General features: G+C 38.6%; 1 protein-coding gene across 1 annotated transcript; it reads left to right on the top strand.

The window, feature by feature from the left end:
- The first annotated feature begins 10,229 nt into the window (after nucleotides 1-10,229).
- On the top strand, nucleotides 10,230-25,877 carry LOC131759716 (olfactory receptor 5AN6-like). The gene is given in 4 exon segments (XM_067039383.1): nucleotides 10,230-10,521; nucleotides 22,655-22,670; nucleotides 24,913-25,123; nucleotides 25,125-25,877. Coding segments are annotated over 4 exon segments (1,272 nt in total).
- The last annotated feature ends 1,685 nt before the right edge of the window (nucleotides 25,878-27,562 follow it).

The raw sequence follows: 27,562 nt of genomic DNA, 5'->3' as shown, positions 1-27,562 counted from the left end.
ATCTGGGGTTTTCTCAGCTTTCGTATGGGTACACCTGTTCCACTCTTTTTGCTCCTTCTTGTTGCAGAATCCTTAAGCTAGTTTGTCTTCTCTGGTTCTTTAACACTTGCCAGACTGGATACTGGAAATTTTTTTTTTTTTTTTTTTTTTCAGAAGGTGGCACTACAGCTCATGTTTATGGTTTCTCCCTTGCCCACAGACCCAGGTCTGCTTTTCTGAGAGCTCTCAGTTTACCAGATTTGCTCTTACTACTGCACTTGGGAATACGCATATGGAGCCTGCTGCAGAGAGGGGAATGGTGTTGGTTTAGCCCTGGGGGCCTGGGGATGCCTGAGGATCAGTAGGGGATATCATCTGGTGAGGTGCTCCTAGAGGCTCATGTGCGGACATCCTGCTGAAATCCTGAGTGCGGTCAGCAGGAGCTGTGCCCCTTTAATGCTCTTTGATAGTCTTATCTGCCTCTTTCCTGATCTCCTCCCTCCCTCCTGTCCTAGACTACACACCTCAGTACTCGAGGTACTTCTGGAGAGAAATGGGTTTCTCCAGTTGTGTCCAGCACAACTGAGGTCACTGCACATTCATTGCACTTTTTCCCCTCAGAGAGTTCATTACTGCTGAATAGTTCAACCTGTGCAGTGTTGCCCTTGGGTGGGTGGAGGGAGGTTTAGGAAAGCTTCTCTTACTGTCTTCATTGTGACCTAACTTACACTTTTTTTTTTGCTCCAATAGTGCACTGGAATTCTCCCTCAGGAAGGCTGGACTTCCACAAAGTATCACTCATGCAAAGTTGTGCCCAAGTCGGCACCATCCAGGCTTTACCCTACTGTGGCCAAGATGGGCTGGGGCACGTTTGCTGGCTCATGCTGGCTCTGCAGCCCATACTGAGTCCTGCCTGCCTGCTACTGGATGTGCAAGTGGGTAAGATTCCTCCTGGGTCCCTCGGTATATGGTGCTGGATACCACAACTCCCAAAAAGGCACTTTTGTTCATGGATGGAAGTCCAACTCATTGTTAGCAAAGCAGGACAAAGAAGAACCTCTTTCTCCACAGTGATGTTGATGTCATTTTTTCCACTGATAATTTTCAGTCTCACACATCTAGTTATGTAGATATGCAGCCCTAAATCTTTTCATTGTTGTGATCCCAGAAAACACCAAGTCAAAATTTTTGTTTATTTTTGGGCCAGTACCATACTGTCTTGATTACTGTAGCTTTGTAGTATAGTCTGAAGTCAGGGAGCCTGATTCCTCCAGCTCCATTTTTCGTTCTCAAGTTTGCTTTGGCTATTTGGGGTCTTTTGTGTTTCCATACAAATTGTGACATTTTTTGTTCTAGTTCTGTAAAAACTGCCAGTGGTAGTTTGATAGGGATTGCATTGAATCTGAATATCTTTTAAAACACTGAATTTGATGCATCAAATTCTAATATATCAATGTGCCATACTATGTTAAATTCATCCCCTACAGCTTAATAATTCTATCTTTTCTACCTTTTTGTGATTAAAAATACTGTTGAAACAAACTTTTATATATAAATTAAAAAAGAATAACTTTACAGGATAGTGTAACTGTTAAATGTCCAACCCTGGAGCCAGCCTACCTGAGTGGTAGGCAGCCAGCCTACCTGCTGCATATTAGCATTGGGACCCTGGACAAATTCCCTATCTTCAGTGCCTCATATTAAAATAGAGTTGTTGTGAGGATTAAATGGGTTAATATGTATATTAGAAGAATGACTAGGACAGTAATTGCCCAATAAGTATTTAATATTGAAAACTTGCCTGTTTTAACAAAGTAATTTGTTTGTTAAAATTAATTCCAATCCAAATCCCAACAGCATTTGATGGTGGTGGTGGAGGGAGTAGTGGAAAGAACTTTGTAAAATGATAATAATGTCCAACTTGGAGAATAAAGGTTGGCAGTAACAAGAATATTTGAAAAAATACTTCATAAGTAGTAGCTTGCCTCTCTAGGTAGTCAACTCATACAATAATTTAAACTATGTGGAAATGGTGTAAAGATTGAAAAGTAGAACAAAAGTTTATTTAAAAAATTCTAGGGCTTCCCTGGTGGCGCAGTGGTTGAGAGTCCGCCTGCCGATGCAGGGGACACGGGTTCGTGCCCCGGTCCGGGAAGATCCCACGTGCCGTGGAGCGGCTGGGCCCGTGAGCCATGGCCGCTGAGCCTGCGCGTCCCGAGCCTGTGCCCCGCAATGGGAGAGGCCACAACGGTGAGAGGCCCGCGTACGGCAAAAAAAAAAAAAAAAAAAACCTAGTAAGATTAAATTTAAAATTTTAATAAAGGAAGCATCTACAAATTGTTGATAAAAAAAGATTAATAAATTTGCAATTCTGAGATTAAATATTTCAGAATGTAAAAATAAGTTTGTTTCACAGTACATAAAATATTGCTGTCATGTTGAATGAGAAATGATGAGTAAAACACATTTAAGCCACAATACTAGAAAAATTATTTGACTAAATTGATTAATATATTTAAGAAAATACAAATGAATGTAATTGTAAGCGATAAAGATTTTAACAAGCTTAAAAATCAGTGAAAGAAATCACAAAGGAAAATAAATTGGTACTCTAAATGATTTACATTTCTTTTTAACCAATTACAAACAAAAAATTCAAGGAGAAGCAGCAATTTGAAAAAAGTAAAGCAAAAAAAAAAAAAAAAAAAAAAAAAAAAGTAAAGCAACAAATGATGACCTACAAAGGGTGAACATTTTGATGGAGGTTTCATTCACTCTACTGAAAAGTAATCAGATTATTACAAACTCTATTTACGGCTGAATTACAAAAGAGAAAATGAATCTAAGCAAATAATTAAAAACAGGCCAAACTCATATTAAATACAAATTACAACAACTAACTGTGCTACATTTCACCTGTTAAATTAACAAAAGTAATTTAAAATAATTTAAAATATTGAATAGAATTTAATTATTCTGGAAGATCCTTAATCTAATATTCCATTTTTAGGCCTGGCAAGATCCTTAACACTCATGATAAAACTAATTATTTTTCCTTTCTTTGGGGACAAAGATGTGAAAAGGACAATTTGATTATCATGTGAATTTTACCAAGGTTATTGTATTCATTTTTCAGATGATCTATTTCACCTCTTGTAGCAAAATGACTGTGCAATGCTTAAGAAATCTCTGTCAAGAACCCCCAGGATAGGGCTTCCCTGGTGGCGCAGTGGTTGAGAGTCCACCTGCCGATGCAGGGGACACGGGTTCGTGCCCCGGTCTGGGAAGATCCCACGTGCCGCGGAGCGGCTGGGCCCGTGAGTCATGGCCGCTGGGCCTGCGCGTCGAGAGCCTGTGCTCCGCAATGGGAGAGGCCACAGCAGTGAGAGGCCCGCGTACCGCAAAAAAAAAAAGAACCACCAGGAGAGTAGCAACAGAAACATCTCCTTATCCACCATGGAGAATATTGGCTTATGTTCCAGCATAATAAAGATAATGTCTCTCTCTGGAGGGGAGGACGGGCAGGCTGCTAGCAGCTTTTTATAAGACTGGGGGTGTCTTAAGGTTCCTCAACTATTACACAAACCCATACTGTGTGTGCAGATCTTCCTGTGTCTGCCTCCAAATTGTCCCCATGGGACGTGAGAGGGGGAAGGGTGGCAAACATAAAGCTCATGCTGCCTTTTCTCTAAATCCATTTGGGCTCATTCTCACCAACCAAACAGAAGTGTGAAAAGCCAACCTAGCAGCTACCACCACACTGCTGTTTAGAAACTGCTTAATGGTTTGACACCAGATAAACACCAACCTATCAGAATAAAAGACATTAACAAATTAATAAATTACCAATATGGCCATGACCGCGCGTGCTAACGAAATACCAGCCATGTTTGTTAGCAGTAATGAGAACAGCTAATGCTTCTTGAGCCTTTACCAAATGTCAAGCACTGTTGTGTGTACTTTATGTGTATTTAGCCATTTAATCCTTATAATCTCACGAGATACATTATTGTTATATGTTCATTTAAACATTAAAAAACTGTGGCATAAGGTTTAAATAACTGTCCCAGTGCTTAATAGCTCATGAGTGGTGCAGATAAAGTTGAAACCTAGGCAGTCTGACCAGAGTTATTCCCCTACGATGGGAGTTTCATGTTTGCATCTTTCTATTTGGTGGTAAGATGACATTTACCAGTGAACTTTTATCCGTTTGTCCTTCACTGAATTTCTTTGCTTGAATCTTGAAAGTCTTTCCCCAACCTGGTAAATCAAATATTAGTCACTCATATTAGGTGGAAAGTTGCCGCTGCAGAACCAGGGAATAAATGGTGAAAATTCTTATTTTTTAAATTAAAAAGCTTTGGTTGAATTGTAAGACCAAAAAGGTTCAGAAGGCGACAAACTTGATAAAATCAAATAATCTCCTCGCTGGTGAGCAAGGAAAACCAAGAGCTGGGTGTGAAGCAGGAAAGTTTTGATGCATTAGTTTGGGGGTCTTGTCCCTGCTCCCTGAGCATTTGGGGTTAAGTTCAGAATCTGGAACGATACAGAAGGTCTTTGAAGAATCCAAAGGAGAAAGCACTCATGGGCGCTCCTTGACTGGGGCGTGTGACAGCAACACTGACTGTAGAATTCTTCTATTTGTCACATGAATATAAGGTGGCAGCCTAGAGTATAAAGAGCAGCAAGAAAAGCCGAGGCTGAGAAAGGCCTTGAGAAAGTCCTACTGAGTTTTCTCTGGCTGCAGAGAGGCATGGAAAATGATCACAATAATTTTTTATGCATACCAGGAGGGTTGGGAAAGGGATGACGGATCAAAAGAGCCAGGCGGTCATGGAGGAGGAAAATACAGAACACATGGACTAATGACCAGAGACTATCAGCACCACTTACAGCTCAGCCCAAGAGCCCTTGAAACTTGTGGCAGACCCTCGATCACCTCATTTACACTTTTTCAGTGACCATTGCGATGAGAGGTCAACAACGCAATGCCAGGTGCTATTTCTCAGTCCATATTTAGAAATCTGGATTTAGTACCCTCTGAGCTTGCCTATGTGTCGGATTCATTGCAATTTACTCAGTCTTTCCAAAGAGGAGATGGCCTGTGAAAAAGTATCTCTGGTTATTGGTTTCATAATGCCCCACTTTTCTTTTGGCCAGATTTCTATCTTATCAGTGCAGACGATCTGGAAGTTTGTGGGAATAAGACACACAATCATATAAGATTTGGGGGAAACTGACCATAGCAAGAACTAAAATTTATGAGATTTAGAATGAAGTTAGAATACACCCTCTTATCATACACAAAAATAAACTCAAAATGGCTTAAAGACTATAAGACATGACACTGCAAAACTCCTAGAAGAGAACATAAGCAAAACATTCTCTGACATAAATCATACCAATGTTTTTTTAGGTCAGTCTCCGAAGGCAATAGAAATAAAAACAAAAATAAACGAATGGGACCTAATCAAACTTACAAGCTTTTGCACAGCAAAGGAACTCATAAACAAAATGAATAATGCTACTGACAAGGGCTTAATTTCCAAAATATACAAACAGCTCATACAACTGAACAACAAAACAAAAAATCCTATCCAAAAATGGGCAGAAGAGCTAAATAGACATTTCTCCAAAGAAGAATACAGATGGCCAATAGGCACATGAAAAGATGCTCAAAATCGATAATTATTAGAGAAATGCAAATCAAAACAACAATGAGGTACCATCTCACACCAGTCAGAATGGCCATCATTAAAAAGTCTACAGATAACAAATGCTAAAGAGGATGTGGAGAAAAGGGAACCCTCCTACACTGTTGGTGGTAATGTAAGTTGGTACAGCCACTGTGGAAAACAATATGGAGGTTCCTCAGAAACAGAATTACCATATGATCCAGCAATCCCAGTCCTTGGGATATATCTGGACAAAATTATAATTCAAAAAGATATATGCACCCTTATATTCATAGCAGCACTATTCACAATAGCCAAGACATGGAAACAATCTAAATGTCCATTGACAGATGAATGGATAAAGAAAATGTGGTACAAATATACAATGGAATATTATTCAGCCATAAAAAAGAATGAAATAACGCCATTCAAAGCAACATGGATGCAACTAGATATTATCATACTAAGTGAAGTAAGTCAGAAAGAGAAAGACAAATACCATATGATATCGCTTATAGGTAGATTGTTTGACACAAACAAACCTATCTAATGAAACAGAAACAGAATCATGGACATAGAGAACAGACTGGTAGTTGCCAAGGGGGAGGGGGTTAGGGGAAGGGTGGAGTAGGAAGCTGGGGTAAGCTGTTATATATAGGATGGATAAACAACAAGGTCCTATTGTATAGCACAGAGAGCTATATTCAATATCCTATGATAAACCATAATGGCAAAGAATATAAAAAAAGAATATATGTATGTATTAACTGAATCACTTTGCTGTATAACAGTAATTAACACAACATTGTAAATCAGCTATACATCAATCAATCAATCAATCAATACTTTTAGAATTATGAGATTTAGACCCTTATAGTCTCTGCTTAGGCGAGTACCTTGGTTGAACACTTCCCAACGAGAGCCTTCACAGCCACTTTGTCCTGCCCAGCAGCACGAAACAGCACTTCTCCTTGGTGAATGAGGTGCAAAATTCCCACAGAGCCTTAGGAAGTGAATAAGTGGGAGATAAACATTGAGCTCCCCTAGAGAGTCAACAGTATTATTAGTAGCTACTTCCGGGTGTCAGGATTTTGTGATTTTTTTTATTGTACTGTTGTGTGTTCTTCTAGCTTCCCTGTATTAATTTTAAATTAAACTTAGAAGAATCAAGGGCAAAGAAGTGCCTGAGAAGGGTAGAGTGGAGATAGAAAATCAAACAGCTGAAGTCCTGCTTACTATCTAACTGCTGTGCTGTTCTAGCTTCCTTAGACAGGATGTTCAGATTCCTTCTGGCCATTCAAAAGTTACCAAGAACATCTTTTATAAAATCACCGGAGGGATTTATATTCTGAGTTGATGACAATAACCACTGACATAGAGCTGGGTGAAGAAAAGCCTCCAAACCACACAAAGCACGAATACAAAGGCTCATTCCATGAATGCATATGCCTTGTGATTGCAGTAATAGAGGTACTCTCGTGCTTTGACCATTCACTCTGCTCTCACCATTGAGAAAGAGGGTTGTTCCCACCTAGAATGAATGGATAAAGGCAAAAAGGGAGTCAATGACATGGGTATATTCATAAGCAGATAAAAGCAGAACTTGACAGGTAGCCTTGGAAAATAAATAGCAGAAAGTGAATCACTAATGGAGCCAAGCCCTGATGGGATTGGAGGGGAAGAGAGCAATTATTTATTTGAAATTGGCATGAGTAATGTAAGGGTGAACACCCGTGCTGATAAACTTAGGAGCTGAGCCAGAATAAGCCTGAGGGACTTCGTTTTCATGGAAAAATAAAGGCAAAGGCAACTACTAAAAAGAAGTAACATGTTACACCCTAAAACTACGGAATTAAAGACTCCATACATAATTTGCAGCAGCCCCTGGTTTTTCAGGTTTTACTTGATGCCGTCTCTGTCACCACAGGTACTTGGGGGGGAAATACAAACCTGTAAACTCCATAAGCATATGTCACTCTCCTTTATTCTCATAGCTGTGACACTTGCATCTTTCTTTTGGGGATCAAGGACTCATACCATCCCAAATAGATGAAAGACTGAAGCTTAGAGACTGTAGTACACTGTCCAAAATTACAATGGGAATTTACTACCAGTGCACATAAGGGATCTTTTTTTGGGTGATGGAAATGTTCTAAAATTGGATTGTGAGGATGATTCCACAACTCTATAAAACCTGCTAAAATTATTGTACTCTTAAAATGGGTGGATTTTATGATATGTGAGTTATACTTTAACAACACTCTTGAAAATAAAGATAAAATTAGAAGAAGAAGAAAAAATAAATATCTTCAAGGAAGACCTGGCTAAAAGAGCGTGAAAATGTTCTGTTATATTCTGAACCACAGAAATGAACTTAGTATAAAATTTTTCAATCATCAAACCTAATTGGTATTCACATTCTTTCATTTAGTCAACATTTAGTGGGCACCTACTAGTAAGCCAAGTGATGAGAGAGAATGATTAATAACATACAAATACTTCCCTAGGAATCTCACAGTCTAGTAAGGGACATGATGTAAAACTAAATAATTTCAGTGCAATGTGATAAAATGCAAAATTAAAAGTGTATGTAACATATGTGACATTTTTTAATGCTGCCTGTAATGTTCAAGATAGAGACAGACTATTATAACCAAACTGGCTTATAACCTTTAAAAGTAATATATGATAGGACTTCCCTGGTGGTGCAGTGGTTGAGAGTCTGCCTGCCGATACAGGGGACACGGGTTCATGCCCCGGTCCGGGAAGATCCCACATGCCGCGGAGCGGCTGGGCCCGTGAGCCATGGCCGCTGAGCCTGCGCGTCCGGAGCCTGTGCTCCGCAACGGGAGAGGCCACAACAGTGAGAGGCCCGCATACCACACACACACACACACACACACACACAAAAGTAATATATGATAAAAAGATTTACCACAAATCATTTAGAACTCTAACTCTTTTTGGATTAAATGGCAAGGTACTGAAGAAAATATTGACCCCTCACACAATATATTAAATTCTGGACTGTTTATGTATTTTTTAAAAGGCTAAATCAAGAAAAATCAATGAAAAGTAAATAAATAATTATCTGGACTCTGAATAGGGAACAATGTTGCTTAAAATTAATGGAAGAAAATATAGTAAGATTCTGTGAAAAAACAAGATTTTCTTAATGTTAGAAAATTATAAATAAAATGAAATGAAAATGGAAAACCAGGAAAATGCACTTGCAACAATGGAGTAATGCTCACTTCTAGAAATTTATTTTATAGAAATTATCTGAAGTATGAAACTTTAGACATTGACTTGAGAATTATTTTTCATAGAAAAAACTTATAATCCATCCATCAAAATTTGAAAAACTCCAACAGAGGTGAATTGTTTGTTTATTTATTTATTTTTGCCATGTCCTGTGGCATGTGGGATCTTAGTTACCTGACCAGGGATCGAACCTGTGCCCCCTGCATTGGAAGCATGGAGTCTTAACCACTGGATTGCCAGGGAAGTCCTGTGAATTGTTTAAAGTGAAACATTAGGGAGCTGCAGACAAGACAGTGGAGTAGGAAGACCCCAAGTTCTCATCCTGCCATGGGCACACCAAAATTACAACTACTTGCAGAGCAACTATCTATGAAAATGACCTGACAACTAACAGAAAAGATTTCCCACAATTAAAGATATAAAGAAGGAACCACAGTGAGACAGATAGGAGGAACAGTGATGCAGTATAGTCAGGACCCACACCCCCAAGTAGGTGACCCACAAACGGGAGGATAATCACATTTTCAGAGGTTCTTCCCAAGGAGCAAGAGGTCCAAGCCTCACAGCAGACTGCCCAGCCTGGGGTTCTGCACTGGGAAGGCAAGCTCCCAGAACATTTGGCTTTGAAGGCCAGTGGGGCTTACATACAGGAGAGCTGGAGGGCTGTAGGAAATAGACTCTGCTATTAAAGGGTATGCAAAAACTTTCACATGCTCCTAGTACAGTGCAGAGGCAGTAATTTGAAAGGAGTCTGGGTCAGACCCACTTGCTAATCTTGGAGAGTCTTCCAGAGAGATGGAAGGCAACTGGGGCTTCCCCTGGGGATATAGACTTTGGTGGCAGCCATTTTTTGGTACTCCTTCTACTACAGGGAAACTAGTGGGGACAAGCACCATTTTGGAGTCTTACCTCTAAACTATTAGCACAATAGGCCTACTCACCAATCAGCAGGCCAGCACCAGCCCTGGGAACCTGCACCCATAGCCCTGTAGTCAGCTGTGTTGGGACCCTACCCCATCCACCAGCAGGCTGGCAGCCACTACATGAGGTAGGGTCTGGTAGCCACTTGGGACAAGGGCCAGTGCCACCTATAAGTGTGCCCCCAGTGGTTGACTCTGCCATAACAGAAGGACCCACACAGCCCACAAAGAGGGCACCTCTAGAATATATAGCTCTGGCAACCAGAGGGAAGTGTGCTGCCAACTCCATAGGACATCTCTTACATAGGTCACTTCTCCAAGTTTGGGAAATGTAACAGGCCTGCCTAATACACAGAAATAAACACAGAGAATTAGGCATAATGTGTTCCAAATGAAGGAAAAAGATAAAACTCTAAAAGAAGAGCTAGGTAAAGTGGAGATAAGCAAACTACCTGACAAAGAACCCAAGGTAATGATCATAAAGATGCTCAGTGAACTCTGGAGAACGGATGAACACAGTGAGAAGTTTAACAAAGAGTTAGAAAATATAAAGAAGAACCAAACAGACGTGAAGAATACAGTAACTGACATAAAAAATACACTAGAAGGAATTGACAGTAGATCAGATGAAACAGAAGAATGGATTAGTGAACTGGAAGACAAAGTAGTGGAAATCACCCAAGGTGAACAAAAATAAGAATTTAAAAAATGAGAATAGCTAGAGAGATATTTGGGACAAAATCAATCATACTAGCAATCTTATTACAGTGGTCCCAGAAGGAGAAGAGAGAGAGAGAAAAGGGCAGAGAACTTATTTAAAGAGATAGTAGCTGAAAACTTCTCTAGCTGGGAAAGTAAACAGACATCCAGGTCCAAGAAGGACAAAGAGTTCCAAATAAGATGAACCCAAAGAGGTCCACACCAAGACACATTGCAATTAAAATGGCAAAAATTAAAGACAGAATCTTAAAAGTGGCAAGGGAAAAGCAAAGAGTTCCATACAAGGCAACTCCCATAAGGCTATCAGCTGACTTTTCAGCAGAACCTCTGAAGGCCAGAAGGGAGGGGCACAATGTATTTAAAGTGATGAAAGGAAAGAAGCTACAACTGAGAATACTCTACCTATCAGGGCTTTCATTCAGATGGATAGAGAGATTGAACATTTTACCAGAGGATCAAAAGCTACGAGTTCAACACCATCAAACCAGCTTTACAAATGTTAAAAGAATTTCTCTAAGAGGAAGAGAAAAGGTCACAACTAGAAATATAAAGATTATGAAAGGAAAAAAATCTCATTAGTAAAGGCAAATATACAGTAAAGGTAGTAGATCAAGCACTTATAAAGCTAGTAGGAAGGTTAAAAGACAAAAGTAAAATAATCTATTTCCATAACAAGTAGTTAAGGGATACACAAAACAAAAAGACATAAAATATGATGTAAAAAGTTTTTTTTGTTTTTGTTTGGGAGTTGAAAATGCAGCGTTCTTAGAATGTAGTAAAACTTAAGGGGTCATCAACTTAAAATAATCATGTATATATAGGTTGTTATATATCAATATAAACCTCATGGTAAGCCTACTGCAGGAAACAAGAAAAATCTCTAATAAACAACCTAACCCTACACCTAAAGGAACTAGAAAAAGAAGAGCAAACAAAACCTAAAGTTAGTAGAAGGAAAGAAATAATAAAGATCAGAGTAGAAATGAATGAAATATTGTTTAAAGGAAATATAAAAGATCAGTGAAACTAAGAATTAGTTCTTTGAAAAGATAAATAAAATTCATAAACCTTTAGCCAAACTCATAAGAAAAAAGAGAGGGCCCAAATAAATAAAATTTTAAAATGAAAGAGAAGTTGCAACCAACACTGCAGAAATACAAAGGATCATATGAGATTATTATGAACAATTATATGCCAATAAAGTGGACAACCTAGAAGAAATGGACAAATTTCTAGAAATGCACAATCTCCAAACTGAATCAGAAAGTAAAAGAAAATATGTACAAACCAATTACCGGTAGTGAAATTGAATCAGTAACCAAAAAAACTACTCATAAACAAAAGTCCAGGACCAGATGGCATCACAGATAAATTCTACCAAATATTTAAAGAAAAGTTAACACCTATTCTTCTCAAACTATTCCACAAAACTGAAGAGGAAGGAACACTTCTGAACTCATTTTATGAGGCCAGCATTACCCAAACCAGACAAAATCACTACAAAACGAAGAAAATTACAGGCTAGTATCACTGATGAACATAGATGCAAACATTTTCAACAAAATATTAGCAAATTGAATTTAACAACACATACAAAGGATTGTACAGCATGATCAAGTGGTATTTACTCCAAGGATACAAGGATGGTCAATATCCACAAAGAAATCAATGTGATAAATCACATTAACATATTGAAGAATAAAAATCAATGATCATCTCAATAATTGTAGAAAAGCTTTTGACAAAATTCAACATCCATTTATGATAAAAACTCGAAAAAAAGTGGGTATAGAGGGAACACACCTCATCCTAATAAAGGTCACATATGACAAACCTACAGCCAATATCACACTCAATGGTGAAAAGCTTATAGCATTTCCTTTAAGGTCAGACACAAGACAGGGATGCCCACTCTCACCAGTTTTATTCATTATAATATTGGAAGTCCTAACCAGAGCAATCAGACAAGAAAAAGAAAGAAAAGAAATCCAAATTGGAAAGTAACTCTGTCACTGTTTGCCTATGACATGATACTATATAGAGAAAATCCTAAAGAGATAACCCAAAATCTGTAACAACTAATAAATGAATTCAATAAAGTTGCAGGACATGAAATTATATACAGAAGTCTGTTGCATTTCTATACACTAACAACAAACTCTCAGAAAGAGAAATTAAGAATACCTAGGAATAAGTCTAACCAAGTAGGTAAAAGAACTGTACTTGGAAAACTATAAGGCATGATGAAAGAAATTGAAGACGACACAAATAGTGTGATATAGCATGCACATGAATTGAAAGAATTAATATAATTAAAATGACCATACTCCCCAAGGCAATCTACAGATCCAATGAAATCTATATCAAAACAACAGTGGCATTCTTCACTGAACTAGAACAAATAATTCTAAAAATTTAATGGAAACACAAAAGACCTTGAATAGCCAAAACAATCTTGAGAAGGAAAAATAAAGCTGGAGGTGTCACACTCCCTTATATCAAACTATACTACAAAGCTACAGTATTCAAAACAGTATTGTACTGGCAAAAAACCCCCGACGTACAGATCAATGGAATAGAACAGAACCAAGAAATAAACGTACACTTATATGGCAAATTAATCTATGGCAAAGGAGGAAAGTCTATCCAGTTGGGAATAAACAGCCTCCTCAATAAATGGTGTTTGGAAAACTGGACAGCTACATGCAAAAAAATCATACTGGACTATCTCACACCATACACAAAAATAAATGCAAAATTGATTAAAGACTAAAATGTAAGACCTGAAACCATAAAACTCCTAGAAGAAAATATAAGCAGTTAGCTCTTCGATACCAGTCTTGGCAATATATTTTTGGATATGTCTCCTCAGACAAGGAAATCAAGAGCAAAAATAAACAAGTGGGACTACATCAAACTAAAGAGCTTTTTCACAGTAAAGTAAACTATCAACAAATGAAAAGGCAGTCTACTGAATGGGAGAAGATAATAGCTACCTATATGTTTGATAAGGGGTAAATATCCAAAATATACAAAGAATTCACAGAATCAACATCAAAAAAACAAAGCCAATTAAAAATGGGCAGAGGATCTGAATAGACATTTTTTTCAAAGAAGACATACAGATGGCAACATGCACATGAAAAGGTGTTCAACATCACTAATCATCAGGGAAATGAAAATCAAAACGACCATGACATATCACTTCACACCTGTCAGAATAGCTATTATCAAAAAGACAATAAATATAAAGTGTTGACAAAGATGTGCAGAAAAGGGAACCCTTGTGCACTGTTCTGATGGGAATGTAAATTTGTGCAGCCACTATGGAAAACGTATGGTGGTTTCTCAAAAAATTAAAAACAGATCTATCAAAAGATCTAGTAATTCCACTTCTGATCATTTTTATGAAGAAAACAGAAAAATTAATTCAAAAAGATGTATGCACCCCAGTGCTCATGGCAGCATTATTTACAATAGGCAAGATATGGAAGCAACTTAAGAGTCTATCAAAATATTAATGGATAAAGATAATACATAATATGCATTCCTATTCTAGCAATTCATTGGTCTAAAAAAAGTTTTCTAAACTTGAATCATCCAGAAAGACAAAAACAGAATCAGCAGGGGAATCCTTCATGTTTTTGACTGTCATTTCACTAGAGAACAATTACCTGGACAAATTAATTAGCTATCCTATGTCCACTTTGTAGCTTAAGGAGGCATTTAAGTGAACCCCAGAATTGCCTCTCTTATCTAGGCTGGCCAGGAGACTGCATAGCCAAAGAAGAGTCTGGAGGAGGCAGGTCCTCCCATATGAATGTTCCTTTAGAAGATGGTTGAAAGTAACTGTTCAATGACCTTCCTAGGAATCTAGGGCATGGAAAGTGTCCAGACCAGGAAGGGGCAGTGGATGCTGCTAGATTTCCCAGACTCCAGTGGAATAAACAACCATCAGTGGCCCACCTTCCTCACAAACATCTGGGTGAGAATTGTGGTCAGTGGCAGCATGGGGTATATAGTAATGGTATTCAATGACCCTGACACCCAATTTGGGAGCCTCCCTCCTCTACATAGCATGTCTTCCCACCATCATTCTCTCTTCTAGCTACGCTTCAAACTTGCTCAGAGCTCAGGTCTTTTCTACTAGGAAGTAATATATTTCCCCTCAGTGGAGAATTTTAACAGAAACAAGAATATGCAGTTAAGTGAATAATATCTTGAATTGGGAACTTGCTTTTGTACAGAGAGTTTGGTATAATTTCTTTTACTACCTCACGCACGCCCCCCCAACCCCAATGTCATGATTTGAAAAGACTGTGTTTATCAAGAGCTGTATGGCAACTTCCCTGGCGGTCCAGTGGTCAAGACTCTGCGCGTCCACTGCAGGGGCATGGGTTTGATCCCTGGTCAGCGAACTAAGATCCCACATGCTGCAGGGCATGGCCAAAAAAAAAAAAAAGCTGCATGTATTAAGTAATAATTAATTCACATAATATAATTAAAACAATAGTTTATTTTCCATTCCCTTAGCATTGTGATCAGTAGCAAGGATTTTAGTGTTTACAAGACTTGGTCCAAAATCGCAGCACTGACTAGCTGCTTGAACTTGGACAAGTTAGTTAGGTTCCTCATGCCCAGTTTCCCCATATGTATATTAAAAAGACAAGGCCCATGGGGTTGTATGAAAATAAATGAGATGTATGTGGATTGTTGAGAACTGTGCCTGGCACAAAATAAGTGATCAACGAAGAGCAATGATTTAACATAATAAAAGGTAAACTGTATTACTACACTGAGTTAATATATTTCTAGCCCAAAGAAAGAACCTTGAGATTTTAATGATCCTACATTATTCTTATCCTGTCTAAAGTACATTCTTATTTACTATTAGGAGTATTGAGGATAGCTGTGCATTCCTACTATTCAAGATCCGAGAGCATTTATGGAACGTTTGGAAATAATTGATGGAAGAAGTGACTTCCTATATTCTTTTTTTTTTTCCGGGAGGTGCTGCATTGGGTCTTCGTTGCTGTGTGCAGGCTTTTTCTAGTTGTGGCGAGCGGGGGCTACTCTTCATTGTGGTGCATGGGCTTCTCATTGCAGTGGCTTCTCTAGTTGCGGAACACAGCCTCTAGGTGTGTGGACTTCAGTAGCTGCAGCACGCAGGATCAGTAGTTGTGGCTTCTGGGTTCAGCAGTTGTGGCACACGGACTTAATTGCTCCATGGCATGTGGGATCTTCCTGGACCAGGGATCGAACCCATGTCCCCTGCATTGGCAGGTGGATTCTTAACCACTGTGCCACTAGGGAAGTCCCTGTGGCTTCCTATATTCTTAACTATCTTTTTAGTTCTTACTTCTTCAAAACCCTTGCTTGGTGTTTTAGTTGGAAAAATTCCTTTGTGTTTCTAATTTGACAATGTTAGTCACTCCTCTCTATGCACTTAGCACTCCTAGGAAACTGATCAGTTTGTGATCAATCACCATTTCCTAAGATACTCGCTTAGCAAGATCAACTTTCTTGTGTCTCGAACAACCATTTACATTATCTCTTATTTATTCTAATTGTTTAGAACATGAAAAAAAAAAACAGGGAAAGTGACAGTATTTAGATAACATTTATTTATACTCTAAGACAAAACCTTTAAGAAAGCCTTTTTTAAAAGTAATTTTAATTATGTTTAACAATAATAACAAGAACCCACAGCCTCAATTTTAAATGAAAGTAACATATAATAACTTTTACCAAGACTCACTAAATCATGCTACAAAGCCTAGTTGAAAACTGAAATGGCTTACTCAGTTAAAAACTAGTCTACAGTGATACCAGGTATTTAATTTGCTTGATTTCCTTTTCCTGAATAGACTGATTATCTAGTTTTTAGAAAAATGACTTCACAGTCACGTTGTTTTCATCAACCCTATTCAGACTTTGGAAAATGCTGGTGAATTTTTATTAGAAGCATTTGATTCTCAGTGGATGCCTAGAGAGAACGAGACTTCTAAACTCACCCAATAACAGTAGAAGTGAGAATAGAAATGAAATATTTGTTGATGGACACATAAGATTTTCATACTCAAAAAAAGATAGTGCCTAATTCATTTGAAATACTTAAGTACATTTTATGAGTTTAAAATATTTTGATCACTGTATCACAAAATAGTAGAAAAATTCAACTACCTCAATTTCTTTGTGTTCAGTATTGTTGTCTAGGGGCCAGTATTCATGGTTAGGGAGTAGAGAACTTAACCAGAGGTGCATGAAAATATCTCTGGCCTTCAGGAAATTAAAATCTAGCTTGGGAAATCATTGTGTATTATCTATTTGTCATAAGAACAAAACAAGATAAAAATTCCCTGGAGTTTTAATATAAATCGAATCATGAGGAGGTAAAAAAATGGAAATTTGATAATTTAATAATAATATTAGAAACAGAAACAGAGCAACCTTCTACCCTGTTCCAAGAATTATGTAAGGTCCCTTAGGTATAAGATTTCATGCTATTTTTACCATGACCCTACCACCAATCTTGATATCCCTATTTCACAAATGAAGAAATCGAGCTTCAGAAAGATTAAAGTAGCTTGGTCAAGTCATGCTATTGGCCCAAGACTCTAAAGCTCATGTTCTTCCTCCTCTTCCAAGTCTATATGAAGTTCATATTCATTCAGGATTATACCTAGAATCCCTTTCTGAAAAAGTCCTTTTCAGTTTATTAAGAGTTTTCAGTAATTGGTGTCATCTCTCAATGAACAAGTACATTCGTGCCATTAGCTTATGACTGGAGTTGAAAATGCAATCAATATCCTTCTATAGTCAGGATAACCATGAAGGATACTAGAGTCATGTTTCTAAGTACATTGTTGTGATGTAATCTTAGGAAATACTTTTGCAAACGTATAATGTGGTAGAGAATCAAAAATAATATGAGGAAGTTACTAGCATTGTGACCATTTCACAGATGAAGAAACAGAGGCTTGAAAGAGTTGAGTAGCTTGTTCAGGAGCACACAGGTAGCAGAGGTGGGATTTGAAACCATATCTATTTGACTTGAACATCATTAAGCTATACCGTCTGTAAAATAGTAACCCCTCTCCCTTAATTCCCACATCCATTAATAAACAATCCCGAATAGCATGTACTTGGAGATCTCTAGATGAAAACCCTATTTTGATGTTCATACTATTAACACATCTCCCTTCATAGGAATTATTTATTTAGGTAACTGCCTCCCCTGAGAGACTGCAAGCTCTTTGATGATAAAGTCTATGTGTTATTCTCACTATAGTCTCAGTAGTCCAGTATTTGCACATACTGGACACTTAGTGTTTGGGGAAGGAAGAGAGAAAGGGAGGGGGGAAGGAAGGGGAGAAGGAGGGAGACACATAAGTCAGAGAGTAACCACTGTGTCCCTCTCTTATGATGTCATGTAAAAGTGAGGGCCCCAGATTATGCTGTTGAAGTTGGGTATGCTTCGGATACATTCTATAAATCGTTTGTAGGTAATCATTCACAGCATCCTTATTCCTGGTTTGGGACCCTACAAAGGAAATATATATGATCAACCTGCCAGGGGATGCAGAAGAAATGTTCAACAGATGCACTTGGTAGAAATTTGAAAGATTTGTGTTCAACCAAAACGCTGAACTTTTACCTGAATATGTGTGGAATTCAAGAAGTTCAGGCTTTAGCCTCAATTTCTATACTGTCATATATATTCAGAAGCAAATGCAAAATTTTCTAACAGCTTTAGCTTCTTCACCTGAACTATATTATTTTTGTTAGCATATTACTAGACCCTAATGAATGACCAATTTTATATTCATCATTAATAATAAAAATGGTTTAACTATAATTTGCTGTACATTTACCAAGGCTTTATACAGAACCAGACATTTCTCTAAATGTTCAAAATTATCCTCCAAGATTGCATTTAGCAATAAGAGAATAGATGCTTAAAGAGAGTAAGTAACTTGCCCAAAGTCACACAATTAGTGAGAGCAAATCTGAAATCTGAACCCCTGATCTGTCTGCTCTTAAAGCCTGTACTCTGTGACCTTCTACTTTTTTGACTTCATGATATTATTTTCAAGTTTAAAACCTAAACAAGGACAATTTTTTGACATCTGTTGTAGGCTGAAAATGCCTCCACCCCCCCCCAGATAACAGCTCTTAATCCCTGGAACCTGTAAATGTTACCTTTTATGGCGAAATCTTTGCAGATGTGATTTTTAAAACTCTTGAGATTGGGAGATTCCCCTAGGTGGACCCTAAATGCAATCACACATATCACACAAAGAGAGATTCTATACAGCCACAGAGGAGAAGGTGATGTGAGGAAGAACACAGAGAAAATGAAAGTGCTGCCTTTGAAGACTGGCGTGATGTGTCCACAGCCAAGAAATGCAGCAGCCATAAGAAGCTGAAAAAGGCAAGGAACCGATTCTCCCCCGGAGCTCTCTGTAGGGAGTGTACTCTGCTGACACCTTGCTTTAAGCTCAGCGACTCTGATTTTGGACTTCTAGCTTCCAAAACTATGATAGAATAATGTTTCGTTTTAAAGCACTGAGTTTGTGGTACATTTGTCCCTTAGTATACATGGGGATTGGTTCCAGGAGCCCCTGAAGATACCAAAAATTGTGTACCAAAAACTGCTAAGTCCCTTGTGTAAAATGGGTGGTACTGTTGGCCCTCTGTATCTGCGGTTCCACACCTATGACGGCGACTGTAGCTTGTTACAGTTGCCTTAGGAAATTAATACAATGTCAGAACATCTAGATACAAAGGGAAAATGAAGTTATTCCTCCAGGTTTCCAGGCTTTGTGAGTGCCAGACTGATATTATCCAAGACAGATTTTTTTGTTTCGTTTGTTTTTGTTTTGTTTTAATTATCAAATATCAGATCCTTTTTTCCCAAATCTGAAAATCAAAATACAAAAATTTGGTATTTTGGTACTTAAATCAGGATTTTGGTTCCATACTGACGCACCTTCTATGTCCAAAGATTAGACTGAGGAGCAATTGGCCATGGATAGATACTGATATTTTGATATGTAAAGTCCTTGTTTAACTTTTTATTTTTGGTTTATTGTTATATAATTAAATCTACCCTTTAAACAGAAACTTTGGGGAAAAATTGAACGCTACATTCAAAAAAGAAGACTGTAAAAATAGGGTGTCTATCTGCTTTCTTCCAAATTCTTATTCCAGTTACCAACAGAATATATACCTAGGAAGACACCCACATTAGTATTTGAAACTAGCATGTTGTCATCTACATTAAAACCTTGACGAATTTATGCTAGTTAATATGTGGAAGAGATCAGGTTTAAAGAAGTTGTTAATGTAATTTGAGGTCTCTCTTGGGGGAGAAACAGGTACTTGAGAAAGGCTCTGGGAGATCTTTACTTATGGCCCTGGGAGATCTTTACTTATGGCCCTGGGAGATCTTTACTTATGGCCCTGGGAGATCTTTACTTATGGCCCTCAAACTGCTGAGCAAGGTCTGGAACTGGGGTAAAAGATTCTTAGGGGTCTTATTTCTGGAGCTTTTACCTTGGACTCAGCTCTCAGTAACGAGGTGCCTTAGAGTTTACTTCTCCTTTGTAGGATTTCTGTTAAGTACTTAACTTCAAATCATTGTAAATTCACATGTAGCTCTAAGATGATAATACAATAACAGCTGGTGTACCTTTTACTCAGTTTCCCCCAATGGTAGCATGTTTTAAAACTATAGTACAACATCACAACCAAGATATCCACATTGATACAGTCAAGATATAGTAAGCACTTTTTCTACACTGTTCCAGAAGAGATAGCTGAATAAACTACAATTCCACAAATATTTGTTACATACCTACATTTTCTGGTTCAGCCACTGAACTAAACCTCAGTGTGGTACATTATTAGCTTAATGGACACCAATGAATCACATCTCCTTGTTTCCATTTCCCTGTATAGTCCCCTACCACACTGATTCTTTGGTTGGTCATGTGACTGACTTCGGTCAATGAAACATCAGCACATTTGACACAAGCAGGGGCCTGATGAGCATTTGTTGTTGGAGCTGACTCTCTTGGAACCCTGAGATCACATTTAGAAGACTCCAGGATGAAAGGCCATGGGGAAAGAGAATTTCAACCATTCCCCGTGAGACCTAAAACAAGTGAGGTCATCTCAGACCATCCAAACCATCAGATAAATACAGCCGTGTCAAGGATCCAAGTGTGAATGCACCAAGAAAAACATGAGAAATGATAAACTGTTGGTGTTGTAAGTCAATAAGTTTGAAGTAGTTTGTTACACATCAATATATAACTGATATATTAGGTGTTAAAGAAATATTAAAAATATATTTATTCTTGCCTAAAAGCACAGGTTAAAGTCTAATGGGAAAACTCATAAAAATAAAATAAGAACAGTGAGATTCTGGGACTTCCCTGGTGGCGCAGTCATTAAAAATCCGCCTGCTAATGCAGGGGACACGGGTTCAAGCCCTGGCCCAGGAAGATCCCACATGCCGCGGAGCAACTAAGCCCATGCACCACAACTACTGAGACTGCGCTCTAGAGCCTCCAAGCCACAACTACTGAGACCCGAGTGCCACAACTACTGAGCCCACGTACCGCAACTACTGAAGCTCCCGCGCCTACAGCCTGTGCTCCACAACTAGAGAAACCACCGCAATGAGAAGCCCGCGCACCGCAACGAAGAGTAGCCCCCGCTCCCCAGAGCTAGAGAAAGTCCGCGTGAAGCAACGAAGACCCAACACAGCCATAAATAAATAAATAAACATATATATTTTAAAAAGTGAGATTCTTACTGTACTAGAAAAATATACAGATGCTGAGGGAGCATAGAAGAAGGAGCCCCATATTCATAAGAGGGACAGATTCCCAGTGTAGGCAGGAAAATATGCTTACCTTTATACATTGTGTATTTCCCTCTTCATATTAAATCACCTATTTTCTTCACCTTCTTTTCTGAAAAGATATGAATGACGATAGTGAACTGGTCCAGGAACTATTTGAAATACTTATTTAATCTTCCTTCCCAAATGATAGTCTTATTTGGTGCCTGGCAGATGTTAGATATTCAATAACATCAAATTATTTGCTGAACAGAGAAACATTTCTGTGACTTATAAATAGTGATTTAAGTTGGGCTTTATTATTAAAAAGAAATAAATGTAAAATATTTATCTCATGGGATGTAAAATTTTATTTTGGAAATATAACATTTTGTTGTATTAAGTTAAGAGAGAAAGATAGAAAGCAAGGATAGGAGAATGACTTTATTTCTTAACCGAGTGTTAAACTACTCTTGGTAACTTGTGCTGTTGGAAGCATATGAATAATTTATTATGCCATTTGCTAGTTCTCCAAAATCTTAGAAATGGTGTTTCCATGTTGAGCAACTGCTCATCTGCTTTTATTTTCAAACTTCTAAAGCTACTTTCCCATAAATTTTATTTTTATATGGGATTCTGAAAACATTGTATATGCAATGAATTTCCATAATCAAAAAATTCTAGAAGGATAGTAAGTTTGCTCCTTAAAAGATTCACTCTGTTTACTGCTCGTGATGTCATCCTTTTGACATCACAGGTGACAGGATTGCACTAGTGCTGCTTGGCCTGTCCATGCATTTCACATGCCTGAAGGAAAGTGAGGAAGCCGTATGTATTCTACTATTCTGGACCGCGTATTTTAAATCACAACCAATGATTTTGATTGCTATATGTCTGGTCTTGAATGAACAGTGGGGCGTGATAACAGACAACAAAAGGAAACAACTAAAAATAATTGAGGAATAAATATGAAATATTCTATTTATTTTTCTAGTTATGCAACCTGTCTCAACTACTGGGAGTTTTAATCATTAATATCATCATCATCATTATTTAAATACTTTATTTCATTTTCTCTTATTTTTGAATTAGCAAATGTATTTTATGATGAATATTTTACCATTTCTGCCTTGTCATTAAAAAAACCTTTTTGTTAAAAATGTATCAAAGGTATAAGGATCAAAAACCAATCAACTTCATTGAAAGCATTTTCTAAAATTTCAAAAATAATCTTATGGCTCCAGGATCTCCAGAGCACAGGTATTTTCAGGACAGACATGACAAAACATACTGTAGAAACACCACAGCAACTGGTGTTTCCAAAGAAACCTTTGTTTAACTTCTTGAAATACAGCTACGTTATAAATGTAGCTGATAGACTCTATCTATACTGAAGGTGTTCTAAGTACATAAACGTGTGATTCAGATCTTACTGTAGGGACATAGTCTGAATCTTGTGGCCTCACTGGGGACACTGATGTATGGTATTGAGTCAGTACAGTTTTTCCTTTTCTAGTAGTCAAATGATCGTCTTTTGGGGGTATTAAAATAATATCTTAAAATATTAGGTTACCTTTCTTTCAGTGTGTTTTCCTACCATGACTACTGTTCCCTTATTTGTAAAAAAAAAAAAAAAAGATCCCTATGATATAAGGAGAATAGCCACAATTATCTCATTTTACAATGAGGAGACTGAAGACACAGAGAAACTATAACAATGTAGGGACAGAGCCTGGAATCAACCCAGGTGTTCAGTCAAGTTTGATAGTCTCAATATTATCAGATTTATTAAAATTGTTAGTTTTTTTTGTTATTTATAGAACTTAGCAAAGAAAAATCATCTGTTATTTCCCCCCAAAATTAATGTAAGAATGAAATGCAATAAAAATGCCTTTTCATTTACCTGAGTTCATCATAAAGATTTTTTGAAGACATAAATATGAGGACCATCAAAATGATCTCAGGGGGCTTCCCTGGTGGCGCAGTGGTTGAGAGTCTGCCTGACGATGCAGGGGATACGGGTTCGTGCCCCGGTCCGGGAAGATCCCACGTGCCGCGGAGCGGCTGGGCCCGTGAGCCATGGCCGCTGAGCCTGCGCGTCCGGAGCCTGTGCTCCCACAACAGTGAGAGGCCACAACAGCGAGAGGCCCGCATACCACAAAAACCACAAAAAAAAAAAAAAAAAAAAGAAAGAAAAAAATGATCTCAGGGACTTCCCTGGTGGCATAGTGGTTAAGAATCCACCTGCCAATGCAAGGGACACGGGTTCGAGCCCTGGTCTGGGAAGATCCCACATGCCGCGGAGCAACTAAGCCCGTGTGCCACAACTACTGAAGCCTGCGTTCCTAGAGCCCATGCTCCACAACAAGAGAAACCACCGCAATGAGAAGCCCGCGCACCGCAACAAAGAGTAGCCCCGGCTTACTGCAACCAGACAAAGCCCCCCCGCAGCAATGAAGACCCAACACAGCCAAAACTAACTAAATCAAATGAAGTAAATAAATGTATTTTTTAAAAAGTGATCTCAGAGTGAAAAAGTGAGGGAATGTTTTTCTTACCACTCATCAAAATATTCTATTATTTTTAATAAAATATAGTCATAAGTAGTTATAAAATGTGCAGGACTGGACACATGGTACATCGACTGTTAGTTTAAAAATTGGGTAGAATAGGGAATCCATAAACAATTTCATCATAGAAGTGACTTTAATCAGTGGAGAAATCATTCAATTAATTGTGTTGGGAGAGTCTGGAAAAACAAAACCAAAATAATCTCATACTTATGCTTTATGCTGTGTACTGAAATGCTCCAGAAATTTTAAATGTAAATATAAAAATACAAGTGAATTAAAAGAGAATATTAAAAAGACTTTTGGATTGTGTAAAGAAATATTTTTCAGTATAATACCAAGGCCAGGAACCATAAATATCATAGAGAATTGAGTACCTAAAAATAAAAGAAATCCATATAGAAAACCCAATATAAACAATATTGGTATTATTTAAATGATAAACTTGGAAAAGATTTAGCAAAATGTATGAGGGAGAAAGAGTTATGATCCTTGATATGTTAAGAGCTCCTACAAATCAATAATAAACAACATACTAAACAAATGGGTGAAAAAATATATAAGTAAATCAATAAAGTAAGTGCAAATAAAAAATAATGAAAAAGTTTTTTTTTTTTAACGTGTAAGATTGTCAAAGAGTAGAGCTAAATAATTATGGGCAGTGTTGAATGGGATGGTAAGGTATATTGTCATAAAATCTTGAACTTGTGTAAACTAGTACCAATTTTTAGACAGCAGTTTGGCAACATCTGTGTGAACGGGATTCCCAATGTTTTTTAAAATAATTTTTATAATTTCTTACATTGTTTAAAAAAGTTATCTTGACTATGAATAATTTTTGTCCAAAAACATGAGACTATATCCAAAACAAGTATGCTTCATAATATTAAAAATAGACAATCATTAACCCAAACTCCTTCTGCAGTTTGAAGAGACTTCAAGACAAGGGCTGGAGGAAGGAACAATACAACAGTCACCAAATTTATCCTCTTGGGATTTTCAGGTTCTCCCAAGCTCAAGATTGTTCTCTTTTCAGTGTTCTTGGGGACTTACCTCTTGACAGTGGCCTGGAACCTGGGTTTCATCATCCTGATTAGGATGGACTCCTACATACATACACCCATGTACTTCTTCCTCAGCAGCTTATCTATCCTTCTTAGATTTCTGCTATGTTACTTCTACAACACCCAAAATGCTCTCAGACTTCTTCCAGAAGCCTAAATTCATCTCCTTTATGGGATGCACCATGCAATACTTCTTTTTCGCTAGCCTGGGTCTGACTGGGTGCTGTATCCTGGCAGCCATGGCTTATGATCGCTATGTTGCTGTTTGTAATCCTCTGCTCTACACAGATAGCATGTCCCCCACCCTCTGTGTGCACGTGGTGGTTGGAGCCTATATAGTTGGATTCTTTGGCTCATTGATCCAACTGTGTGTTTTACTTCAGCTCAATTTCTGTGGACCAAATGGTATCAATCACTTCTGTGACCTGCCTCAATTATTAGCCCTCTCCTGCTCTGAAACGTTTTTCCTACAAGTGATAAAGTTTGTGATAGGAGTGATTTTTGGTGTGACGTCCGTCTTAATCGTCATCATATCTTATGGTTATATCACCGCCACCATCCTGAAGATCAGCTCAGTTGAAGGCAGGGCCAGGGCATTCAACACCTGTGCTTCTCACCTTACAGCAGTGACGTTTTTCTTTGGCTCAGGACTCTTTGTCTGCATGCCCCCCAGCACTGATAATTCTCTGGGCTATGACAAGATGGCATCAGTCTTCTATACAGTGGTGACCCCCATCTTGAATCCTTTGATTTACAGTCTAAGGAACAAGGAAATCAAAGATACCCTTAAGTGGTGTAAGAAGAAGAGAATGTTTTCCCATTGTCACAGTTAATTCAAGGTCTGGTAGATTAGTGACCCTGTTGACTGGAAGTTTCTAGACTATGTAAGAGAAATGCATTTAACATGATTCCTGGTGCTCTGGCAGGATTTCAAGTGAGTCAGTGCATCTAAATCCAGCACTGGCTCAGTGCCAGGCAAATCCTGTGGCTTCTTTGAGTCTTGACAGTTGACTCTCCTCTCTTACGCCAATATATGATATAATATGCATCAACAAATATATATATTTGTCAATATAACCTTCAGTTTCTCAGGGTTTGACCCTTACATGCCCTTTCAGAATTTCAGACTGCAGGCTGGAGAGAAATGGGACTAAACACAGGTCAGTAAATGATCTTCCTCAAGCACAACATCACAAGTAGAACAGCAACCACTCGGTCATGGGCTTCTAACTCTCCGGGTGCCTATAGGCAAATTCCAGGTGCTGAACACGGGCACGTGGAGAGCAGCATGACTTTAGGCTTTGACATAACTTCCTTGCCATGGAAAATACCACACGGAGTTTCGTCCAGAGTTTGTTTCCTGAGTTTCTATTTTTAATATATATATATTTTTCTTTCGTGGTATGCAGGCCTCTCACTGTTGTGGCCTCTCGCGTTGCGGAGCGCAGGCTCCGGACGCGCATGCGCAGCGGCCGTGGCTCACGGGCCCAGCCGCTCCGCGGCACGTGGGATCCTCCCGGACCGGGGCACGAACTCGTGTCCCCAGCATCGGTAGGCGGACTCTCAATCACTGCGCTACCAGGGAAGCCCCTGAGTTTCTATTTTTAGAACCTAACACCAGTAGGAGAATGAACAAGGGATTTCTAGGATACTATCTTGACCTGGGAGAGCTAAAATACAAAGAAAAGAAGTGATCATTTGAATTCTGAAATATATTGAAAAGATTACATTTCTGTTATGACGGCAGATTGACTAGCATAGATGCACCCACCACTGCAAAACTACTAAAGATGTTGGACGAAATAGTTTTTAGAAAATATTGAAAAGTACACTTCTGAGCAAACACGAAAAGAAAAGGAAATCTCCAAATGTAAAGAAAAATCAGGAATCCTGAGAGTCAAGGCAGCTCTGAAGATGAGTTTCACACTGGTGGGATCTGCTGAACGCTGGCAATATTTGGCCTGTATTGTGACAAGTACGTGAGGCTCAGGGAGAGGGAGACCAAACCCAAACTCTCGGGGAGAGTTTGCTAGGAGACCCAGACATACATAGGAGAGTCCAGTGGACTAGACTTCGATATGAAAGGAAATTAAGGAAAAAAGAGTCCCATCTCACAAAAAAAGAAATCTCCACTCTCTCAGGCTTCGTGCTGGGTATGGGGAAAAGTAAACTGGAAATTTGTAACCACGCACCCTCATGGAGGTTTGTGGTCTGAATTCACACAAGCTTTGCAGATAAAGGAATCTCAGTTGAGAATTAATTTTAAAACAGCCCCGGGTTGGTAGTAGCACCCTCAAGTACCAATCAAAAGCAAACGCAGGGCTTCCCTGGTGGCGCAGTGGTTGGGAGTCCGCCTGCCGATGCAGGGGATACGGGTTCGTGCCCCGGTCTGGGAGGATCCCACATGCCGCGGAGTGGCTGAGCCCGTGAGCCATGGCCGCTGGGCCTGTGCTCCGCAATGGGAGAGGCCACAACAGTGAGAGGCCCGCGTATCACAAAAAAAAAAAAAAAGCAAACG

This window comes from Kogia breviceps, chromosome 7 (assembly GCF_026419965.1).
Source record: "Kogia breviceps isolate mKogBre1 chromosome 7, mKogBre1 haplotype 1, whole genome shotgun sequence".
NCBI lineage: Eukaryota > Metazoa > Chordata > Mammalia > Artiodactyla > Physeteridae > Kogia > Kogia breviceps.
Note: the sequence above shows the minus strand (reverse complement) of the source record. Positions and strands in the feature narration are given on the sequence as shown.